The sequence below is a fragment of the Acanthochromis polyacanthus genome, chromosome 5 (assembly GCF_021347895.1).
Source record: "Acanthochromis polyacanthus isolate Apoly-LR-REF ecotype Palm Island chromosome 5, KAUST_Apoly_ChrSc, whole genome shotgun sequence".
Classification (NCBI taxonomy): domain Eukaryota; kingdom Metazoa; phylum Chordata; class Actinopteri; family Pomacentridae; genus Acanthochromis; species Acanthochromis polyacanthus.
The window spans coordinates 8,521,359-8,544,210 of record NC_067117.1 but is presented as its reverse complement, the minus strand read 5'-3'; the positions used below and the strand labels follow the sequence as shown (position 1 = coordinate 8,544,210).

General features: G+C 39.7%; 2 protein-coding genes across 5 annotated transcripts in view; both read right to left on the bottom strand.

Annotated features, from left to right (window-relative positions):
• Positions 1-2,475: 2,475 nt before the first annotated feature.
• soat2 (sterol O-acyltransferase 2) lies at positions 2,476-17,109 on the bottom strand. Of its 2 annotated transcripts, none has more exons than XM_022206410.2 (16): positions 16,378-17,109; positions 14,078-14,247; positions 13,841-13,899; positions 13,461-13,600; positions 13,306-13,359; positions 12,100-12,207; positions 11,136-11,418; positions 9,973-10,048; positions 8,711-8,795; positions 8,285-8,330; positions 7,868-7,997; positions 7,366-7,463; positions 6,007-6,105; positions 5,677-5,812; positions 4,985-5,130; positions 2,476-3,672 (listed from the first exon to the last, which is right to left on the bottom strand). In XM_022206410.2, the coding sequence occupies exons 2-16, from the start codon at positions 14,154-14,156 to the stop codon at positions 3,619-3,621; spliced, it is 1,593 nt and encodes a 530-aa protein (XP_022062102.2). In that variant the 5' UTR covers positions 14,157-14,247; positions 16,378-17,109; the 3' UTR covers positions 2,476-3,618. The 2 variants fall into 2 exon arrangements, with proteins under 2 accessions (XP_022062102.2, XP_022062176.1); XM_022206484.2 differs by having other exon boundaries at positions 14,078-14,229; positions 16,378-17,108.
• A 507-nt stretch (positions 17,110-17,616) lies between these two features.
• kif5ab (kinesin family member 5A, b) overlaps positions 17,617-22,852 on the bottom strand; it is a 68,584-nt gene continuing 63,348 nt past the window's right edge. For all 3 annotated transcript variants that reach the window (XM_022206223.2, XM_022206300.2, XM_051948807.1), the window contains one exon: positions 17,617-21,556. The gene's annotated coding sequence lies outside the window, so the exon portion shown is untranslated. The remainder of the gene's footprint in view (positions 21,557-22,852) is intronic.

Sequence of the window (22,852 nt, the reverse complement as noted above, 5' to 3'; positions counted from 1 at the left end):
TGCAAGAAAGAAAGAACAAAGAAGCTAAAAATAAACTGCAATAATAATTTCTTGATTTTCATGTGTGAATGGGTCATGACCCTACAGGTAATTATTACCTGACTTACACTACCGGTCAAACGTTTAGCTACACCTTCTCATTTAATGGTTTTTCTTTATTTTTATGACTATTTACATTGTAGATCCTCACGATAGACAGGTGTGCCTTGTCAAGGTTCATTTTAAATGAATGGATCTTCCGTGGGGGCACGCCCCCCCCGATCTGATTGGCCACCCCGTGCCCCCCCAAAGAAAAAATCGTTGGAAATTTACATTACTGATACCCCGATTTCCGACGCTCATGAACGCAACTTCGCTGTCCGACTGCACTTGAATGCACCAATGACCTTAGTTTGATCTTTGATTGTATTTCGTTTGGATTTAAAGACGTTTCCTGATGCCAGAGGAGAAGACGAGCAGCTTTGTACCTTTGCGGTAAGAAGACTGTGGCTGTTTCCCAGTACGTAACTGTCCGGACTTGCGTTCTCACGTACTCGTGAAACGTCATCATCGAGACTGCATCGGACCAGACTAGTGTGCATAGATATGAATCAGTATATATATATATATATATATATATATATATATATATATATATATATATATATATATATATATATCTGTGGCTGCAGCTCCCTGTGAACAGGAGGGTTTTATTAGAGGAATTCAGACACAGCCACACAGAGAAACATTAGAGCTCACACTGAAACAGAGCTATAGCTCTGTGTCTTGTATTTCAAAGCTACATGTGTGACGGTAATGATCCGTGCCAGAGCAGACCTCATTAGAAAGTCTGGAATCTTCCACCTTCCTGTTTGTCAAAGTGGCCTTCTACCTGGACAGGTTTTGTTGGAGCTCATGCAACAAACATTTTGGGCAACTGCTCTTTAATCTGGATGGATGACACTGAATTAGAGTCATCCAGAGACCAAAATTGAGTTTTTTGGCCATCAGACAAGACATCATGTTTGGCAGAAACCAAACACTGCACATCACCAAAAACACACCATCCCCACTGTGAAGCATGGTGGTGGCAGCATCATGCTGTGGGGATGTTTCTCACCAACTGGACCTGGAAGGCTTGTAAAGATAGAGGGCAGAATGAATGCTGCAAAATACACTGAAATCCTGGGGGACAATCTTTTTCAGTCTGCAAGAGAACTACGTCTTGGGAGAAGATTTATTTTCCAGCAAGACAATGATCCAAAACATACTGCAAAAGCTACACAAGAATGGTTTAAAAAGAACCAGGTAAATGTTCTGGATTGGCCAAGTCAAAGCCCAGACCTCAATCCTATAGAGAATTTGTGGCTGGACTTGAAAAGGGCTGTTCATGCCCGATACCCGCGCAACCTGACAGAGCTTGAGCAGTTTTGCAAAGAAGAATGGAGCAAAATTGCAGTGGGCAGATGTGCAAGACTGATTGAGACCTATCCACACAGACTCACTGCTGTGATTGCAGCCAAAGGTGCATCTACTAAATACTGACTTGAAGGGGGTGAATAATTATGCAAACAATTATTTTCATTTATATAATTTTCTTTCATTAACATTACTTTATAGAAATCTGTTTTCACTTTGACATTAAAGAGTTTTTTTCCAATAATTTTTTTTGTTAAAAAAGCTAAATTTTATTGACCGTGATTGATTTATGAAAGCAATAAAAGGGTAAACCATCAAAGGGGGTGAATACTTATGATAGGCACTGTAGCTGCTAAGAAACCACAACTAAGGAAAAGCAACAAGCAGAAGAGAGTTGTTTGGGCCAAGAAACTTAATGGACATTAGACCAGTGGAAACCTGTGCTTTGGTGTGATGAGTCCAAATCTGAGATCTTTGGTTCCACACACTGAGTCTTTATGCGACTCAGAAAAGATGAACGGATGATCTCTACATGCATGGTTCCCACTGTGAAGCATGGAGGAGGAGGTGTGAGGGTGTGAGGGTGCTTTGCTGGCGACACTGTAGGGGATTTATTCAAAACTGAACCAGCATGGCTACCACAGCATCCTGCAGCATCCAGTTTGCATTTAGTTGAACCATCATTTATTTTTCAACTGGACAATGATCCCAAACACACCTCCAGGCTGTGTAAGGGATATTTGACCAAGAAGGAGAGTGATAGAGTGCTGCGTCAGATGACCTGGCCTCCACGATTACTTTTCGGTTTACTTTACGGTTCTTTTCGAGTCGGTCCTCTGTCCTGCCACCATGTGACTAAATTCAACTGTAGGAAGTGGACATTAGATGACTCCACAGACTCCCATTCTGACCTTTGTATCATCCAGAAAAGATGACATTTCACAGTGGATCAGCAGAAGAAGGAGGCTCTGGCTCATTAATGGCTGACAATGACAATGGCATAAATCAGACAAATAAAATGTGCAATGGCCCTTTGATTTGTAAGTTACAAGAAAGCTGGAGATATCAAGCATGTCAAATGAAAATACAAAAAACACATTTTTATTATACACTGTGTCAAAAGTAGAAAAGAGAAAAAGCAATTCCTCTTTTGGCGCTGCCTCTAAAACTACTTCCCTGAGCTCTCATGGCATTACAGTATATCAGTTTACAGAGCATTACATCACTAATGCAAACACTGTACCAGCCTTAATCCTCTCTTTCCTGTATGACATTGCGGGCAGACACACAGAGGCTTTGTGGTCCACTGATAAGACACCGTGCGGCCTGTGGTTGGTTGCTGCAACATACCTGCTCTCCTGACCAATCCCTGCCAGCTGAATGTCAACAGAGGCGGGATTAAACATTCAGCACACACTGCAGGTCAGGCTCCATCCAAGTTGCCTCTCATTTGACTTGTTTCCAAAAATTAAAGATACAAATCTTTAAGAAGCTAAGAGTAAATGATGCTTTCCTTTCAGGTTTTGTAACCAAACATGGGTTTAATATAAATACATTAAAAATAAAAATGCAATTAAACATTTTATATACAATAAAATCATTCTTTGGTCTGAGTTCTTCAGGGCTCCGTATTACAACATTTAAATAGATTTTAAAATTTCAAGAATTACATTCAGGGATGTTAGGGTTATAAGTTAAGATCTCCTACAGCTTACATACAGTACTTATTTTTATCGTGTGTATTTCTATGTACATGACAAACCCAGTTTTGCATCGAGAATAGAAATGAGGAAACAGCTGGATTTGCTCCATCTGGGGGTGAAAAACCTCAGCCTGTCTAAAGCGCTCTATAACAGCACGGTCTATCGCGTTTAATCTGTACACAAACTGTGAAAATGACTTTTGGATTTTCACCAAACTGTGCACTTGATAAGCACTTTTATATCAACAAACAAGCTAGGTCATAATTAATGTACGGTATTCTGTCACTCCAGACTTATTCACAAAAATCAGTTTTCACACCTGAACAAAGGTTATGGCCACATCTTGACCGTGATAAAACTTCTGCACACTAAACACAGAGAACTTTTACTATTTACAAGCCTTTCAAGCCGCTGTCCTTCCTCGCCCTCTCCGATGTTCAATCAGTTCAGAGCTCCACCTTGATTTTTACACCTGCGTCATTAATTCATCCGGTCCAAGAGAAGAGCAGCTTCATCACTCGTAGCTGCAGGACCAGGATCGAGGCACCAGCAGCTCCCACAGACTATCCTGATGAGAAAGAGCAGAAGAATGAAACATGCAGCCCTCCTACACATACTTCTAGCAGCACTGTCTGTAATCCTGTTACGCGTTTTTTATCAGCATTATTTAACATCCAGTTATTATCATGTAATAATCTTATTTTGCTGACAAATTCTATTTTTAGACGGCAGCTGAGTGCTAAGCCATTGTGTGTGTGAATGATGCTGCTGGCTTTACACTGGATACACAGAGATGCTGTGGTTCATAGTGGAGTAAGTATGTTAAGTACATGTGTGCCCATCTGTCATGTAAATCCTTCATATTTACCATTTCATCAAGGCCTGATGACGGAAGGAGGCTTTTCAAGGGTTAAATACATGTCATGTCACTACGCATTGCAAGTGACTCTGCTCCGTGGGCTCATGGTCGGGTTTATATCTCTAAGAACTGGACTACATGCATGTTTACACAAATAGATGGAGAATGAGTGGTAGTAATGAACGACAGGATGACAGCAGATGACATAGCCAGGATAATGAAGAAGCAGCTATTTGTGACTGCTTCTCTCGTTTGGTTTCTGATGTGTGTGTGATGTCCAGCATCAGCGTACGCTACTAGTAGTCACATGATGTAGCAATGTAGTGTATACAAACAAGAGTTCATTTGGCATCAGCCGTAGCTAAAGTTTATTCACCCACTGGCCTGTTTTTGATATCGAGGGCAAAGTAATGTCATATGACATCTTTGTAAGTCCAGCGTGACAAACAAGCACCTGTATGTTTTATAAAAACAGCCTGGACATAACGCAGTCACATGCTTTCTGTTTACGTACATGTCACAGTCGATATAAAGGTTTGCTTTCAGATTGTATTTTGTCACGCACAATAGCTTCAACACTCTCGCAGCTTCTCACTGAGCTTGTTTATGCCCTCAAACACCAGAAGTAGAACCTCGCAGTACAAGTAATACTGAAAAGGGATCACTAATCGCTCTCTTCTTCAGCTTTTATTGGATTTATTTCAGAGAAATTCTTGCTTTTGTCCCTGTTGTAGCCAAGAAAACCACAGTTTAATAAAACCCAACTGAAAGCGTTCTTTCTAACCCACTTTTCTGTTGCTGTAAAATACAGTGATGCGTGACTTCTGCCAAGCTTTTTCAAGGGCTGAATGATCGTACCATTAGATTATGTTGAAGCCGGTGAAGAAGCTGCAGAAGAAGTGCAAGTTTCTCGAAAATAAGCCTTTTGTTGAGATTGTCTTCTAAGTTATACAATACCAAGCAACATTTTTAAGGTCTGGGGGAGATATATTTCCTAGAGCATGTTTCAGTACATACATACCCCCTTCCGCGGGCAGTGTATCTGTGCGTACCACTCCTGGCAGTACAGACACACCTGGACACCTTGACCGAGGAAGAGACACATCCAGATGATGACGTTGAACATGGGACTCTTTCGTTTGTCATTCATGGTAAAGTTGAATGTCACTGTAAGAGGATGACATGAGGGGATGTTGTTAGTGAAAGTTTTTTTATTTAATCTGTAGTCTAGTAATGTTTTATTTGTGTTGCAGCTGAGATGCCAGATGGTCCAGAGACGGACGAGGACAAACAGCGAGAAGATGAAAAACCAAAACATTGTCAGACCTTTGGAGTCCCAGAGGATTTTGGACACGATGCACCAGTGTGCTTTTCTTTAAATATAATGAGAGTCCTCTGAAAAGTTACTGACAGCGTGTGAGAGTGAATAATTACAGATTTAAACTTTGAAGGCTCCAAGGCACAGTCCAGAATGTAAAACAGGACATTTACATAATTTTAGCAAGCAATTACAGACAGGCAAGTTAGGCGCACAGTTTTAAGTAAAAACGATAATGATGCCAAACTGAAATTTATTTATATATTTCCTCCTTTTCTAAAAGGCTTTTAAGTTGTTATATTTTTTTCTGCAGCTGGGTCAGAGAACAAGATCACAATAATTGCTGTCCATGCCACAGTGGAGATTATTTCCTGAATAATGAGCAGATCCCTCACCTCCAAAGACTGCAAAGAGAGTGAACATGACGGGATAGAAGAAGCCAAAGCCCAGGGCTAAAGCGTACTCATGGACAACAGCAGAGACGATGAAAACGGAGAGCATGGCAGCTGTTCGGAATTTCCTTTTTGACAGCTGCAGGGATCAGAGAAAGAAGACAGAGAGGGGTTGGCTTAAAGTTCGGGGGTCAGGCTGTTAAACTACTACACACTTCATCATGTGGTGTTTTGGAAACACAGAAAACCCCACTGCGCTCAGACACTGAGTTTCGCTTGTTATTGTCATTTTATTAACTAGTCTTAATCTGCCTTTTTGGACACACGGCTCACCCAGAGGAAGTCTCTGTATCCGTAGTAATACAGCCAGTCGTGAACCACCACGTTCCAAGTACGGTAATAGTTGGCGAAAGACGTCGAGTTCCACCAGTCCTGGAAAACAGACAGACACAGATATTTAAATTCATGAGTGTGGATCAAAAATACAAACACTGTAAACACTTAAATCACTGACATTGCTCTGAGTGCTTTTATTTTAACGTTACCTTTAGGTTATACTAGTGAGAGTCTACTCAGTATGATCTTTCTTAAAGCATCCAAGGACCTAATATTAATTATGGTCTCAAAATTCAGTGACCTCAGTGCTTTGGAAGAAGTAGCCTTGGAGCTGAGGTCATGGCAGTTTGAAGCAGTGGATCCAATTACAGGAGAAATAAATTGAAAGTTGTAAGTCGTCCTTTGCTGTAATTATTTCTTTAACTTTAAGCCAATGTGATCCTTAGTGTGTTTCACAGGCCGAGAGCACAATGGAAAATGAAAGTCAAATGTCAAATGCTTAGCAGCATGAGAGCATTGAACCAGTTTATCTTTGCTGAGGCGTTTCTGATCGTGCTGCTTATTTGTAAGTTATTTTCATAGCCATTTTTGATAGGCAGGGAGGGAGAAGACCTGCAGCAAAGGGCTATGAGCTGGAATCAAGCCATAGCTGCTGCATCAGGAAGCAGAGGCCCTTTCTACGGATCACCCACTCAACCAGTTGAGCTATCTGGCAGCCCAATTGTGCTGTTTTAGTGAGAATATATTTGTGTCTAACTGTATCTAACTGTTGTATTAGTCAAACAACTAACAAAAACACTACAAACTTTGCCAGAACATTAGACTGTTCTTTCAGAAGCAAATGTAACCATTACATCGTGTTCCACTGCACTTGATTCTAATGTCAGTGAATAATTTAATATCTGTATAAGGGACTATTAAAAATTTACTTTCTGGCTAACACTCCAGCATAAAGAGAAAGAAAAGAAAAGTTCTGTACAATAAACACTGACTTCTGGTTTACACACTAACATCAACAATATATGCGTAAAACTCCTTCTGCCGTGACATTTTTTACACTTAAATCCATCTTCCAGTTTAAATTCACCCAAAATGTGCAGAGAGCCGTGTGAGAACAAAGTGGAAGCAGAACAACAACAAAGGGGAAGAAGGTATTTTCAGACCGAGCCTCTTGTTCAAATGCACTGACAGAATATGATGATGGAAAAGTTAAACTGTTTGGGGACCACCAGGCCACCCTGCTGCAATTTCCCCCCCGTCATAATCAGATTTTTCCACTCCTAGTATGTAAGCATTTTTGAGAATAATGCAATCACAGGAGAGGTGATGCCACAGAAAATCAACCGTGCAACACACCTTGTAGAACATCCTGTCAGCAAAACGCAGCAGCTCCCCGAAGAGGTTGAGCCAGCAGTGCAGGAAGGCAAAGAAACACAGCAGAAGGAGCATTATACCTGAAACCAAGAGAGAGAGAGAAGAAGATCAGAAGGGACAAGTTCATTTTGGGCATCGCTCCCAGCTCCCTCAGAAGAATTGTAACTTGATACTGATGCTCTAATGTCTGCACTTACTCGATAAGCTCTTTACTTACAGAGTCCAATAAATGTACCTGTCTTTTATTACCTGTGTCTGATTGCATGAAAGCATCTTTAATCTTATCACTGACCTAAAAACAGAGGAGACTCCCGTCCTCCATTTAATTAGAAGTGATACATTAACCAGCACTGACTCATACAGGTGAGAGATTACGGATGTCACAAGCAAAGGCAGAAATGAACTTCAACTTCGCACATGACTTCCCTCTGACATTACCAGTGGTTGTGTGTGCAACTGGTGCTTGCTGGAGGGTAGAAAGTACCTGGTAATACAGAGTGGAACACAGCCAGAACCATTGTTCGTTTGCTAAATGGCTGCTTGGTGTCGGTTTTGAAGATGGGAATGCAAAGACGCACCAGGATAAAGTAGCTGTAAAACAGGCATCCCAGCGTCTGCAAGTTGAGCACAGAAATGCAAAAAAAAAAAAAGAGAAAAAGGTTAGGAGGAGATTCTTGAAAGAGATATAAATATATTTGAAAATCAGCACTGCTAATATGAAGACAGTGGAGTGATCTAAAAGATTAGATTAAAGCTATTAAACATCTGCAGTTAAGGGTCAGTTCATATTATCACACAACAAAAGAGTAAAACTTCATCTTATGTCATCTTAGTAGATAATGGTGCATACTGCAATCAAAAGGTAATTAAATGTGACTATAAACACTTTTAAAACTCTTACCATGCCAGCAGTAACACCAACATACCTCCATCGTATGTGGCTATTTCTGTGTAGAAAAAACAACAGTACGTTATACATATTGTTGGATTATTCTCCAGATAGGCCTCCTGATGTCATGCTGAATGAATTTGTGACCTAAATTTGGATTCCTCAACGCATCTCAGACTTTAACTTTATCTCCATGAAAAAAACACAAGCTCGTTTTACAGGGTAATGAATGCATTTGTGGAGCTGTACTCTGAGCATTTTAAAGTTGTAAAGAATGGTAATCGCTACTGTCTTGTTTTGAATTTCAACATATTGTGAGACTGTGGCACAAGATTAACATGGCACCCAATTAGTCCCACGACATTTGTACCGGGCACCGATCAGGTCGCCAATTATCAGAGCGAAGGAGCAGGAGTTTGTGGCAATGATGCGTCTTACCGAGGATATGATTCTCTGTAGATGAGTGTTGGACAGAAGAGGAAGTACAGATAGCTGGAAAATGTTGGGAATCTGGGACTTTGTCCTGAAAAGAAAAAGGAATTCAGTAAGTGTGACCATCACATTATAGATTGAGGGTTTTTATCAGTCACATGCTTCCTTGTATAATGAACAAAAAAGAATTTAAATTAAACAACAGTTTTAAGGGCTGCTCAGTGGTGTAGTGGTTAGCACTTTCGCCTTGCAGCAAGAAGATCCCCGGTTCAAATCCCGGGGTGGGTCTGGGATCTTTCTGCATGGAGTTTGCATGTTCTCCCTGTGCATGCGTGGGTTTTCTCCGGGTACTCCGGCTTCCTCCCACAGTCCAAAAATATGCTGAGGTTAACTGAGTACTCTAAATTGCCCATAGGTGTGAGTGCGAGTGTGATTGTTTGTCTGTATATGTAGCCCTGCAACAGACTGGCGACCTGTCCAGGGTGTCCCCTGCCTTCGCCTGAGTCAGCTGGGATAGGCTCCAGCACCCCCCGCGACCCTAGTGAGGATAAAGCGGTGTATAGAGAATGGATGGATGGATGGACAACAGTTTTAAGATCTGTGGTTCACACTTCTGCTTCATTACAGGGCCATTATATCAGTCATTTAACTTTTCCATTTGCAGTTTCTAAAAGCTTTACCATGCCTCAATGCAGGGAGCTTCGAACAAATGGCCATCTTTAAATTAAACGGCTGTGGGTTTATCATGAAATCGTTAAGCCATTATAGCAAACTGCCTGGCTTAAACCCTCCAATTACTGCTCCTGAACTGTTTGCTGTACTTCATTCTGGCTGATGACATTTAAAACTTGCGAAACAGCACTATTCTGTAAAAAAAAATGTATTTAAAAGACCTTCTGTTTTAATCAATAACCTTATTTTCAGTTTCACTCAAAAACTATATTCAGGACCAGACTTAATCAGATCTTTCGGTTTTACTGTACAGTTTGTTTTTAGTGAGTATATATTAATGTTCTGTCTACTATTTTACAGTCTCACCTACACGTTTCTTAACTTTATCTCCACTAACACCAACTTTTACATTTAGCATCTCATAGGGCTGCGCACACTCAGGTTATTTATTGCTCGTTTTACGACAGCATGAATCATTAGATACGGAACCTGCTGAGTTCTGTTTCAGCAGTTTTTCCTAGGTGTCTCAGGACGTCATTGTGAGTAATGATAGTGCCTGGGGAGTAAATACACCTGACATCAGTGCAATACGGTACCTTCTTTTGGTGTATTCTTCATAATAACGGGAGCCGTTTCTCTTATGAACGAGTAGGCTTTCATCAGGAATCGTATCTGAGGGAAAATTCAACACAGTTATTATGTGGAGTGAGACAGCCTGTCAGTATTTGAAGGCTTCTACATTGTATGTCTTTATTGCATGAAGTGACAAAGTGTCTGAAATAAACCCTCTCTTTATGGTCTAAATATCTTCCTGTGCTTGTAGACTCATCACTTATTGTATGCTAATGTCCTCCGTATTTATTAAAGAGAACAACAAAATGGGAGTGTTGCAGCATGACAGGACAGCCAGCAGCACAGTTGGGGAAGTGGTTTATCATTTTAGCTTGTCTTTAACTGCAGTTCTGACATGATGCATAATCAATCTGCCTAAAGCAGCGAGTCACATTATACAGCCACAGGGAAACAATTACTCTCTTTTTTTTTTGCAATTTAACAAATGTAAAGCATTCATTTATGCATCACACTCAGCAGTAGAGATGTTGTATGTGGGATGAACAGAATCCAAATTACAAATAGACTGATTGGGCCCAGGTCAGATGAGGATCAGGCCCAGGTCTCCCAAAAGCATCTAAGCCCTGGGATTATCTCACTCCATCAAACGGTCTAAAATGATCTTAGTACTAAGACGGCTTTTGGAGACCGGGGGCCAGTGTAATACAGAGGATGAGGGCGTATTATGGTATGGGTTTGTGATGTGGAAATGCGGGCTTCACTGAGATCTGAATGTTTTTGGTGTCTTTTCAGTTGGAAGGCATCCATCTCTGGGCAGCAGGCCTTCCTTATCACAATGTTCCAGCTGACATCAATGGATTCCTTTGTAATTTAGATTACCAGTGAATATCATTTTATTTACAGTACAGAGCATGTCTAGCACTGGTCGTTGCCAATGGAAATTTTATGCTGAGTTTTTATTCCTTAAAAAAAATTATAATTTTTTGCAAAGCAGCAGTTTATCTTACAACAGAAAGCAAACTGAACCAAAGTGTGGGGGTGATAAAAAGAAATGTGTTTTAACTTTAAACAACTTTAAACCTTTAAAAAGCCTTTAAATTTTCTGCAAGATAGCTGCAGCTACGGAAAAAAAAAAAACGACTCGTGGTTTATATGAGATCCCAAATGAAGCGCTACTTTCCCTTACCTGCTCCAGTATCACAATGAAGCGTGAGGCAGGAGGTAGCTGGTGGTGTACGACCACATAGATGGGGAACACTCCCAGCACGCAGGTCTGAACGGCAAACATCAGCAACCCCGTCCCCAGAGACAGACCCAGCTTGTAGGGGAACTTGTGGTACACATAACCCCAAAACACCAGAGTGTAGTAGGGAACACACAGGGTGTAAGCAAACATAATGGTCCAGGCCCAGGTGACCGTCCCCAGCTTCCCAAAGGCATAGAGCAGCAGGTCAAACTCCAAGACCAACCTGAGAACGCATAAAAGAATACAACCAGGAATTAATTTTCTTAGGAAGATACTTTAGAAAGCTGTATTTAGTCTTAAATAAATGTAAATGATGGATGCTGTGGTCTGTTGAATAACCGTTTTAATTAAATTAAAGCATGACAGGCTTTAATTAATGACAGGAATAGTCACATGCATTGAATTTTCTTTCTTTTTATTACTTTCTCTCATTTGAAAAGACCCCCCTGGTGATAATAACAATAGATTTAAAACACCCTGGATTTGTTGAATTCAGCATGGCTATGTGTACTAAGTGCATCATTAGTATTTTTTATTTCATCAATTTGCCCACATTAAAATCAATGTTAACCGAGGGTGAACGTATCAAATAGTTTGCACACTCCAGAGTTGCCCACTGGCGCCTGTTCACATGAGACGCATTTGCAACTGCCAACCGAATCTTTATGGAGCTGCCCAAAGACACTCAGAGCGACTGATTGTGCTATCTTTCTGCAGCCAGATGAGTGGAGTGGCCGAGAGGGAAGGAGGGAGAGAGAGTCACAATGAGGGGAAACACAAGATAAGACATGAAGAAGAACTTTTTAAAGACTTTGGAGTGATTGAGTTTCTGTTGTCTTTGGTTCAGGGTTACAGACTTTGAGACATCTGCAGACATTAATGCATGCGCGTAATGCATACAGACCTGCCCTGATCGATGTAGTCCACAGCCAACGTGCTCAAAGCGAAGATGAGGAGTACGGCTATGAACATGTGGTAGATGGTTCTGATGTGGCTGATTTCAAACAGCTCACTGCATCAAAATGAGGAGAAAAAATATAGAATAGAGTCATAAAATAGTCCTGTGCAGCTGTTGTGCTGAGCATGTCAGAGGTTTACAGCATTACAATACACACAAACATGGCAGTGGGATTATCTGGATGATTAACAGTGGATAGAAGGCTGCATTGGATGCTACAGTACACCACACATGCAGTAAAACCATAACTTCCCCTCACCACAATGGTACATGAGGTTGTTTCTTTATGTACAAATCTTACACTAAACTATTTTATTTAGGACAAATCTGTTTGGTAAATGCATAAACAGCACAAGGAAGGCAAGGAAAATATTACATTGAGAAGACTTGCTTAATTTTAAAGGTCTTGTATTGAATTCATCGCTAAATCAAGTGATTTATTAACAGAAAATTCATGTAAAATGCATTTAGATAATCAAGCCATGTTTAAGTAAAAAAAATTTAAAAAATGCTGTTTTTGTGTCTAATCGTAAATGTAATGCGTTTGGGTATTGTACGATTGTTCAGACAAAAAAAAAAAAAACTGAAAAAGAAAATTAGAAAGTTATGATGAAGATTCCTCTCTATTTCTGACATTTAATCAACATCATCTGTGTTATACATATACACATTACCATTCAAAAGTTTGGGGTCACCCAGGCAATTTCATGTTTTCCATGAAAACTCACACTTTTATTCATGTGCTAACATAACTGCACAAGGGTTTTCTAATCATCAGTTAGCCTTTCAGCACCATTAGCTAACACAATGTAGCATTAGAACACAGGAGTGATGGTTGCTGGAAATGTTCCTCTGTACCCCCATGGAGATATTCCATTAAAAATCAGCCCTTTTCAGCTAGAATAGTCATTTATCACAGTAAAATGTCTAGATTGTTTTTCTGATTCATCTAATGTTACCTTCATTGAACAAAACTGCTTTCTTTCAAAAATAAGGACATTTCTAAGTGACCCCAAACTTTTTTTTTTTTTTTGCATAACTGTAATAAACCTAATGATTAGTTGTTAATCCTGTGTTGAAGTTGACTCTGGTGCACTTTCATTGCTGTTTTCCTTCTCAAAACAGGAAACCGCACCAGTCTTTAATACTCACTCCAACAGTGACGCTCTGTCCATAAACACTTTGCCATCATCCATTCTCTGATATCTAAAATACACCACACACATACAGAACAGATTTTAATGCAGTGAATAAAAAAGATAAACCAGAACAACATGAAATAATTGCTGAAATAGTAAAATTCTCACCCGGATGAGTGTTGTTTTGTCGTCTTTCCATTAACTGGCGGCTGGCTGTTGTTGGGGGGCTGAACAGACTCAATCAGAGCTTTGTCGATGATTTCACTGAGGTGATCCTGGACCTGCGCCAGCACTCTCACCTTTACCCTCTACAGCAGGGAATAAAGGAAGAAATGTTTATTTTGCTGCACTTACAGAATGTCTCTGTGCAGGTTTGTTTACTGTGTACATCTATAATATGGGAACGTACATCACTGTTTTCACTCGAGTCATTTTTACTGTCTTATGCTTTATGCAACACTTGTTTTTACAACTGTCCTCTGATTGTTCCTGTTCAGAAATACGAATTTGATTATTTAGCCTTGAAATGACAGAAGAGAAGCGGTCACCTCTGCATAGTTTTGCCACTGCCTCAAATCTTCCTCTTGCACATTTCCACGGCCCCCATCTGCAGAGAGAAGAGCAGATGTTGCTCAAATTATTCACCACCCTGAAAAGATAAGAAGCTTGGGACGATTGATTGGGAGAAAAATGAATATCAAAGAGTTTGAACATGTTGTGCAATAAAAGTCTGATGACAGCCTGAGAAACATCCTGTAAAAAAAAAAAAAAATTTCTGATTATACCAGAGCTGGACACGTCTTCTGACTGATGGGTCCTGATGTTTCGATGGTGTAGTCCATTAGGCCGCTCTGTAGTCGTCATGGTTACCACTGGAAGATGCCACAACTGGTAGGACCAATAACTGGGACTGAGTCTCACACACGCTGGTGCTTCTCTGAGGATAAACAAAAAACTAACAGAATAAAGCATGTGATATCCCACTGAAGCCTCAAGAATGGCTGATTAATGCTTGTATTTGCTCCATATAGACTATTATTCATGAATGAAAGAGAAATCAAAGCACTCTTTGACCTTACACATCGTAGTCTAGATCCATATGTGGATCTTGATTTGCTATATTCTATGGAAACCAGTTTTAAATCACTCATAGGCTGGTGCATGACTCAGTATATACGGAAAACCCCCAATAAATAACATCTGACCCAGCGTCACTGGCAGTGGTGCAACATACCTGTAAGTTTTAACCAACAGGGAGCAGCACAGCGACAGTCTCCAATTACAGTGTAATTCAAATGGGATTTAACTTTTGTTAAAGTTTAACAATCTACAGGGAAGTTCAACTACAAACTGAGAGATTAGATCAGGTCACTGGCCCGTTGCTGGCAGGTTGCCTCATGTCTGAAAGCATTAATATTCTTGGCAGGAATCAGTGCCAGAGAACTCATGTGAATCAAACGGAGACGGTGCACAAACTACGTATGGGAACATGTAGGTCAGGGGTTTTGAACGATGGTTACCTAGAGTGGTTTTCTATAACACGAGGGTCATCCCCAGTCACTGTAGTTCAAGCCAAACAATGTAAACACAAGATAAAGCTACCGGTCCTCAGAGGTTTACATACATTGGTTAGATAAGATACGCAGACGACTGGCGGAGAGGGTGTGTTAGACCTCCAGTATGGGGTCAAAGACCCTGAGAAACCTCATTTTCTAATCTATGCTGTTTGACCACCCCTCAGGAAAACGGTACTAAAGCAGATAAGCTTTGTGCAGATGTACAGATTACATATTATGTGGCTGCAGATGAGAGAGAGATGAAGGAAAAACTTGTTTTGAGCCGATCACTTTATGCAACAGGGAGGATTCCTGGTCACGTTTAAGAAAACATTCACCAGCTTGTCCTCTCTATAGCCTGTACAGACGTACATGACTTTACTCTGACCTGCGGACAAACTTATCGAGTCTGTGACGAGTAAAATAGAAGTACAAGATGGGTTTGTAATTTGTGATAGAAAGAACAATAAATCATTTGACTCCAAGAGCAGTTAGGAATGATTCCAACAGGTTGCATTTTAAACAAACTTTAGAATTAGTTTTCCTAATTTTCAGTAGCATTAAATGGATCTTATTTGGTCTCAAACATCACATGCTTCTAGAGAGCTGTTTTGAGTGTTTGAGTTTGCGTCATGGCCTACTTCCATTCACATGAAAGAGCCAGAAAATCCAAACTTGGTCAAGAGCTGGCGCATGTGCTGTTGTTGCTAAACGTCTCACTGTTGATTTGATGGATTCAGACACAGAAAGAACATTTTACAGTTTTAGACGGTCTCAAAACCCGTGGCTTTGGTTCTGTTTCATTGCTGATCAGAGACTGCGACACACTGCAAGTCATTGGGTTCTAATTTCTGTAGATATTCAGAGAAACTAAAACATGAAATATGGCTTTGATTAGTATGTTACACTGCTGGCATCATTTTTGCTGAAAGGTAATTCCTACTGCTGATGAGTGATCAGAGTAATTAAAGCTACACTTTATGTTAATATAAGCTGAACATTTAATTGTCAAGATGATCAAGAAAGGACAGTGAAACCAGGATGTGGTGAACAGATGGTGCAGCTGGATTGGAGTTCCAGTTGAGTAATTAGATTGATGTCGTCAGTGAACATATCAGTCATCTTCAGCTAAACTGATGACTGACCGATAAACATAGCTTTAAAGTTTGTTGAACAGAACAGTATTTGTTTCAGTCATTACTGTACTATCAGAGTATAATGTTCAAGGTACATTTAGTGCAAAGTCTCATCAATATTGTCTGACAGTGAAACTTTTATTTCACTGGCTCCTTCTCGCATTAGTTTCCTATACGTACAGAACAAAGTGATATTTCTCAAAGAACTGTCAGGGACGGTTACAGCTGTCACTGACTTTGTGTCATTCTGTATCTTTGTTATATTTTAAAACTCGGAAAAGCGCAGACAGCAGAAACTACAGAGTTGAAATCATAAAACCTGCAGATGTGAGACAGAAATGTGTCGGCTGGATGCGACATCCTTCATAAACACCGTGTCAGATTTGTACTCACAGACTTTTCGCCCGCGGCTCAGTCGGCAGTCCACAGGATGAGAGGCACAGATTCCCCGATGATTCCCACTGAGAGAGAGCTGCTGGAGAATGTTTAAGTCTGTGTCCCAGTTCTTGTGATCCGAGTCCTGTCCTTTACTCAGTTGACGTTGTGCACTTTGCCCTTTTGGCTTTTTGCCCCGGACGGGCTCGATCCTCTACTGCCCAACCCCAACTCATCTCCTCTGCTGGATGCATGAGGTCACGTAGAAACATTGGAGTCTGTCCTAAAGTATCACGTATTGCAAAATATATTCCCATCGTTTGTTTTATGCTTGACTATAATTCCCTCGGACTTGGCTGAAGGTATTTTATTAGTTGTGACAAGATATTTTACTGCAAAGGTTCTCAGTTATCCAGGTCAAAGGTTTTCTACAAGTCAGAATCTGAAAATCTCTCTACTTTGACTTATGTTAAAATCCTTCTTTTACTCAAAAACACGCTTTTCTTACTGCAGATTGATGTGTGGCAAAGTTTTAAACTAGAAAGCAGCTTCAACGGTCATCTGCTCACCTTAAATATGAGTTCAACGTGGGAGTGAACAAATATCACATCATAACTAGCTCTCTAATGGAGAAACTTTCAGTGCACTTTCACTGAAGGGCAATCTAAATTTTTAGAATAATGGAGGAGTAACCGGTGTAATTTTGAGAATTTCTTACCAGATACTTTAAATTTATTTGCTAAAAAACAAACAAATATCAGACACAGCTTATTCAGAGCGAGAAAGAGCATTTTGTGTCCTCAAGTGAAAAAAAATTAAGAAATGTAATGCAGTCCAATGCATCACCACCAACTATGACCTCAATAATAAACAGAATGTAAAAATATCACCTTTTTGACTGAAAAAAAACTGAAAATGTAGAAGTAAGAGTAGAATTTATGGCATATTTTAGGAACCATGTGCTCAAAAGTGCTCTTTGTTTCAGGAGATTTTTCAGATATTTTTTAGGAATTTAGTCACAGGAGGAGTTTTCAAGATTCAAATCCAGTGTTCCTGTTGCGGATTAGTTTTGTCCTGAGATGACACTGATCCTGTTGTTGCTGCTGCTTCATTTTCCCGGTTCTCCATCAACTCTGAGGTATATCTGAACTTATGAGGTTTTATAAAATGTCTCACATCAAATAGAAGTGGAAATTGGGATTTGTGTGCTTTTTAAACGGCACTGAGGAAAACAAAAGAGAAGTAAATGAGACGGTGTAATAACACTATGTACACAGGATCATATTTATTGAAATGAGTTTTCGTGAGATAACAGGACTGTTACTCAGCGGCTACAGAAGAAAGTACTCCATGCACTAAATCACACGCTTTAAACAAACCAACCAACACACACAACTGTACATACAAACAGACATTTTGCCTCTCTTTTTAAACCACTCACATTTCAGTTCTATTTCTGCATATTTAGGGTATCACATATTATTTATCTTGCCAGAATATTTTCAGTTTGGTTACAGTTACTGTGAGACTAACAGAACAGTGAGAAAAGTAACAGACGCACACTCAGTCATCCAAACATTTACAGATCCTTGTGCAACCAAAGTGCACGTCGGCAGGATATCTGTTTTCAACGATTGACAAAAAAAAAAAAAGGAACAAAGAAAAAAACACAAGCTATTCACATTCAGCTCGTGGTTTCTATAGGTTATGTAAACAAATTCAATTTTGGTTACCCTTTTTGACCTTTCAGAATGACTCAATTTGAACATTTGCAGTGTTACAGCGAGAGTAAAGAGCAACGAAGAGGAACAAAGAGAGCATCAGGAAAATAATCAGCTGAAGTGCTGCATACATTTCTGACAAACTTCCATTTTTTATGAGAGGAGAGGGTCAGCAACAAGAAACACCTTTGCGTTTAAAAGGAAATTGCTATGAATTTAGTGTAAACTGCAGCAGGCAAATTCGTAACTTTGTGCGTTTGTAAGTGATGCATTGTGTGTGCATGCTTTCAAAATAATTCCAAATAAAGTTTCCATGTTCTTCCTGTGGTTGTGCAGGTTTTCTCCAAGTATTTTGTCACGCAGGTCAACAACATGCATGGTAGGTGAGTTGGAGACTTTAAAACGGCTGCAATGAAGAACAAAAACCTAGACGAGGTTTTGTTCAAAATATTTATAGAGCAAAATGCAAATACTTCAAATCGTCATCAAATTTGATCAGGGTTTACTGTACAACACACAGTACAGAAATATGAATCCCATAATACACGCAAGTTTAGGCAAAAAATGTTTCACTTCATGTTCCAGGTGGTTAAAAAAAACAAAACACTGAACGTTCCTCCTAAACACAGCTGTGTTTGTTGCTATCCCTGTCAGTCTTCTCTCCAGTTGGTCATCTATTCGTCATATGTGTAATTATTATTCACACTCTAGTTTGGAGGCTATTGTACAAAATGTTATTGGTCTGTTTTACTTCAAAGATCACAGAAAGTCAAACAGCAAGAGACTGATAATTATGTCTTTCTGAGAACACACATGCTCAGTACAGTTCCTCCATTTCACCCTTGACTCGCTCATCCTGAATGTCTGATCAGGAAGTCAATAGAGGGAGTCTGAGAGGTAACATGGAATAACTAACCAACACTGGAGACAGTGCCTAAGTTAATCAACTTATCTGCTGAGATAACTCCGACTGTCCCCAAGTAAACCAGGATTTATAACTTATCTGTACCCAAAAGGTCAAAGGTGAAACACCTCACTGACAGATGAGGGGTTATATCTCAGTGAGTGTGTCTCAGCCGGATAAGACAAGACTGTATCAGCTCTTGATAACCCACAGTAACCCTCTGTGCATGTCTCCAACAGATACAGCCGATTACGGATCGAGATCTTCTTTATATAACTCAGGCTTTGGTTTCACTGAGGCGTTTCAACAAAGAGCCGTAAGAGTCGTCGTCTCCTTGACGGATTCATTTTGGAACCGCACACACGCATACATTTTCAAAAATGGCTAGACAGTGGAAACCCGAAACCTTCTACTGTAAGAAACACATGAGGATAAAACATTTACGCATCGAAATAAAAAACAAATGCTTCACATTCAACAAGTGGTATAAATTAGGAATAAATAGCAAATGAATAACGTTTGCAAGTTAGTGCAAATGCTAAATGATATATTATTCTTTCTAACTAAAACTAGCAGTATAAAAATAGTTGCTACACTTTTTTTTGTTATCACTCCGCCATGCTCTTAGATGACATGACAATGACTGAATATTTCACAGACGATCCCTGACAGGCAGTTTTTTAGGGATGATTTACAGCTTAAAAGTCTCTTTACAACGACACAATGAGTCCTTTAAAAACAATCAGCCTTTGTGTGTTTTTGTCTTCACTCGGTTGGTTCTGATTAGTTAAAGCAAGTGATGCGTATCAAAAATCAGACATGCCGTGGCGACTGATGTTAACCACTGAATATTTGCGTATTTTTATTTTAAACAATGCTCTAACCAGCTTCCTCATTTAGCACTGTGTCGTTCCTGTGCTTTGTGAGATAATGCCACTGCCAGAACAAGACAAAGCATCAAGATTCAAAAATTCAGTTCTAAAACCTGTGAGAGGTCAGGAGGTTGTTTCCTTTTGATCCAATAAGAGAAAACATTGTAACATAGCATCTAGTTTTCTAGGTTGGCAAAACACAAAACTCTTCAAGAGCTTCACATGCTTTACTATGTATAGAAACTACATTTTCCTTTGTATAACTTGAGTAAAAAAGGTCAAATATCAGAAGTAGTCTTTGTCAAAGCTTAAGCTTGGCCAGGTTTCAGCTAACGCAGCTGAGTCTAAGTGGCAACAGTCAACTGTTGTTACTATGATTACTGACACTGTTGACACTAGAAATTCATATAATAATCAGGCTGATATTCTGGGGATGGGAGAAGAATGTTTTAGAATTATTTTGCCAAATGAAAAGTCTGTTTTTATTCTTTTGTTTTCCAACCAATTCCATTAAAAGACCAAAGCCAACAACGAATTACTGATCCTGACAAGAACTGCTTGTGTTTTCAAAGCCTCATATAGCCGTCTTGTGTGCAAAACCCATTAAAGACACATTAATTAGCCATACTATTTCACTTGTTAATATCCTGTTCATTACAATAAACTCAGGGAATGCAGATTTATTTAGAGTGAATCCCACACACTCCATCCTGCTGCTGTAAGTGCTCACTAGAGCATCGACTGCATTTTAATCTATGGCTGAAAATAGTCCCTGACAAATGTAATATTTACTCTGCTCTGAGTCATGTTTGCTAAAAACTGCAGGCCCCTGTGGTTTTAGGAAATTACTAAGCCTTTTTTCAAACGAAACAATATAATCATGGCCTGTTTTTTTAAATATTTATTCAGAGCCACAGACAGACCGGGGAAGTCAGAGAGAATTGACAGACAGTGAAGGGCATTGTTCGCTTTTGGTCTTTTAATGGGATTTTAATGGGATTTAAACAAATTTCTTTCGCTTCTCCATTTAGGTTTTGGAAGAGAATTTCATGACAATGCTGCCTGACTAGCTTTCTTCCTCTCTCACGTGTTTTCTGAAAAATGCCGAAGACCAACATCAAAAATCAACATGCAGTCAAAAGTGTAAATATCAGTAAAGTGAGCACAAGCTTCACACTGTTTTCATGTTGTTCGACACGTTTCAAGTTTGTGTTTTCAGATATCTGTATTTTTGCATTTCCAGATACTCCATATGTATAATAATAATAATGACAATAATAATACTAACAATGCTCAAGACTAACTTCAGCTCACTGTTGAATTCATGAGTTTCATTTTCACAGTGCCCCTCACCGAGTCAAACAGTACCTCCTAGTGGTAACCCACCGCACTGCACCTTCTCTTCCCCACCTTTCTATTTGCGTTCCTTTTGTATTCCACCTCGAGGGGGAGCGGGGTGTGGGCTGCCAGGTCAGGCGTTTGAGATGCTGTGCTTGCCAAACTGTCACCCACATATACCCCAAACACACCACAGCACAGAAAGGAAGAAAGGGATTGAAGAAGAGCAAGCAGGGCGCAAGAAAAGAGACACAGGAGGTCTGTTTACAGCAGGTGAGGCTGGGAGAGGAAGGGGAGTCTGGGAGGACAGTGATCAGCTGCATGCAGATTTACAGAGGAGGCCCTCAGATAAAAATGTCTGCCTGGAAAGAGAGAGAGAGAGAAACAGAGGAAAAGCAACAGTCAGATTCATTTGAGAGAAACAGGCGGATAGAAAGATGGCAGAGAAGAAGAGGCAGCAGCCAGTGAGTCATGCCAACACTGCCAGAAGGAACATGTCTTGAGTCGCTTTATGTCTGGTGTCTTCACTCGGAGTCATTTTGGGAAGTGCACGGAACAGTCTGGTGCCGCTTTTAGACTTCACAGTTTGTAAAACTCACCAGCTGTGTGCAAAACTATATTTACTCTGCTTGCTGAAAACTTCATGACAGTTTGCAGAGACTGAAAGATTAAGTTATTTTATGATTCATCATAAAACACCTTCAGTGCAGTTCTCAGTCTGCAGGCTGAATGGTATACTAGCTACTTTAGTTAATCCTGGCGTCGTCCTGCGGGTCAAAATTGACCCGTTTTAAAGTTTGAAAATATGAAGAAAAAAAAAATTCACAGTGAAACTTCTGATGTCCACACTTTAAACATTTTTGGGGAATCTTTGAACATTTTTTGGTGGAAAAAAAGGAAATGCTAAATTTTTTTAAAGAACATTCACATAAAAATCAACCAAAATCCAGCGAATTTCGCTGGATTTTGGTTGATTTTTATGTGAATGTTCTTAAAGAAAATATTAGAAGTTTTACTGATATATATGTAATCACTTTAGATATTTTTAGGATTTTTTGGGAAGATTTTTAGTCATTTTTTGAAAATATTCACAAGAATTTTCTTGTCAAATTTGGGAGATTTTCGTTAATAAAACTAAGGGAAAATTTTGAGGAAATATTGGAATTTTCTTCCTGAAGGTTTTGCAAATTTTCAGAAATCTGTGATTTTTTTTTTTTGCTGAATGTTTGGATTTTTTTCAGGCAAGGAAACAATATTTTTTGGTGTCCATAAATGAGGACAACAGGGGAGTTAAAATAGAAAATTACATATTAAATTACAGCTCCAATTGAGGTCGATTCGCTCTGTTGCCTCTGAAACAAGCAGAGGTGGAAATGTAATAACTGTAATACACAAAAACGGCAACCAAGGGAAATCCTGCGAGAGCAAAAGTAGTAGAATGAGATGAAAACACAGAAGCAGTGACAATTGAATTCCCATTTCTCATATGGGTGTTTCCTAGAGCAACGTTTTTCATAATATTCAGCTGGGATTTGGAGGTAATTAAAAAAAGAAAGTGCTGATCCCAGACAGATGCTGTTTGTTATTCATTTTTGTGCAAAGTGTCTCACAGTGCACCGAGTGAGGTATTTTTAGTGATGGAGGGAGGCCCCAGAAAA

Excerpts from the sequence above, each read along its gene's own strand:
- soat2 (XM_022206410.2), bottom strand. The coding sequence starts at position 14,156 with ATGACGACTACAGAGCGGCCTAATGGACTACACCATCGAAACATCAGG. Across the intron at positions 11,419-12,099 it reads GACTACATCGATCAGGGCAG|GTTGGTCTTGGAGTTTGACC; the intron begins GTCTGTATGCAT and ends ATGCGTTCTCAG. Across the intron at positions 7,464-7,867 it reads GTTCCACTCTGTATTACCAG|GTATAATGCTCCTTCTGCTG; the intron begins GTACTTTCTACC and ends TCTTGGTTTCAG.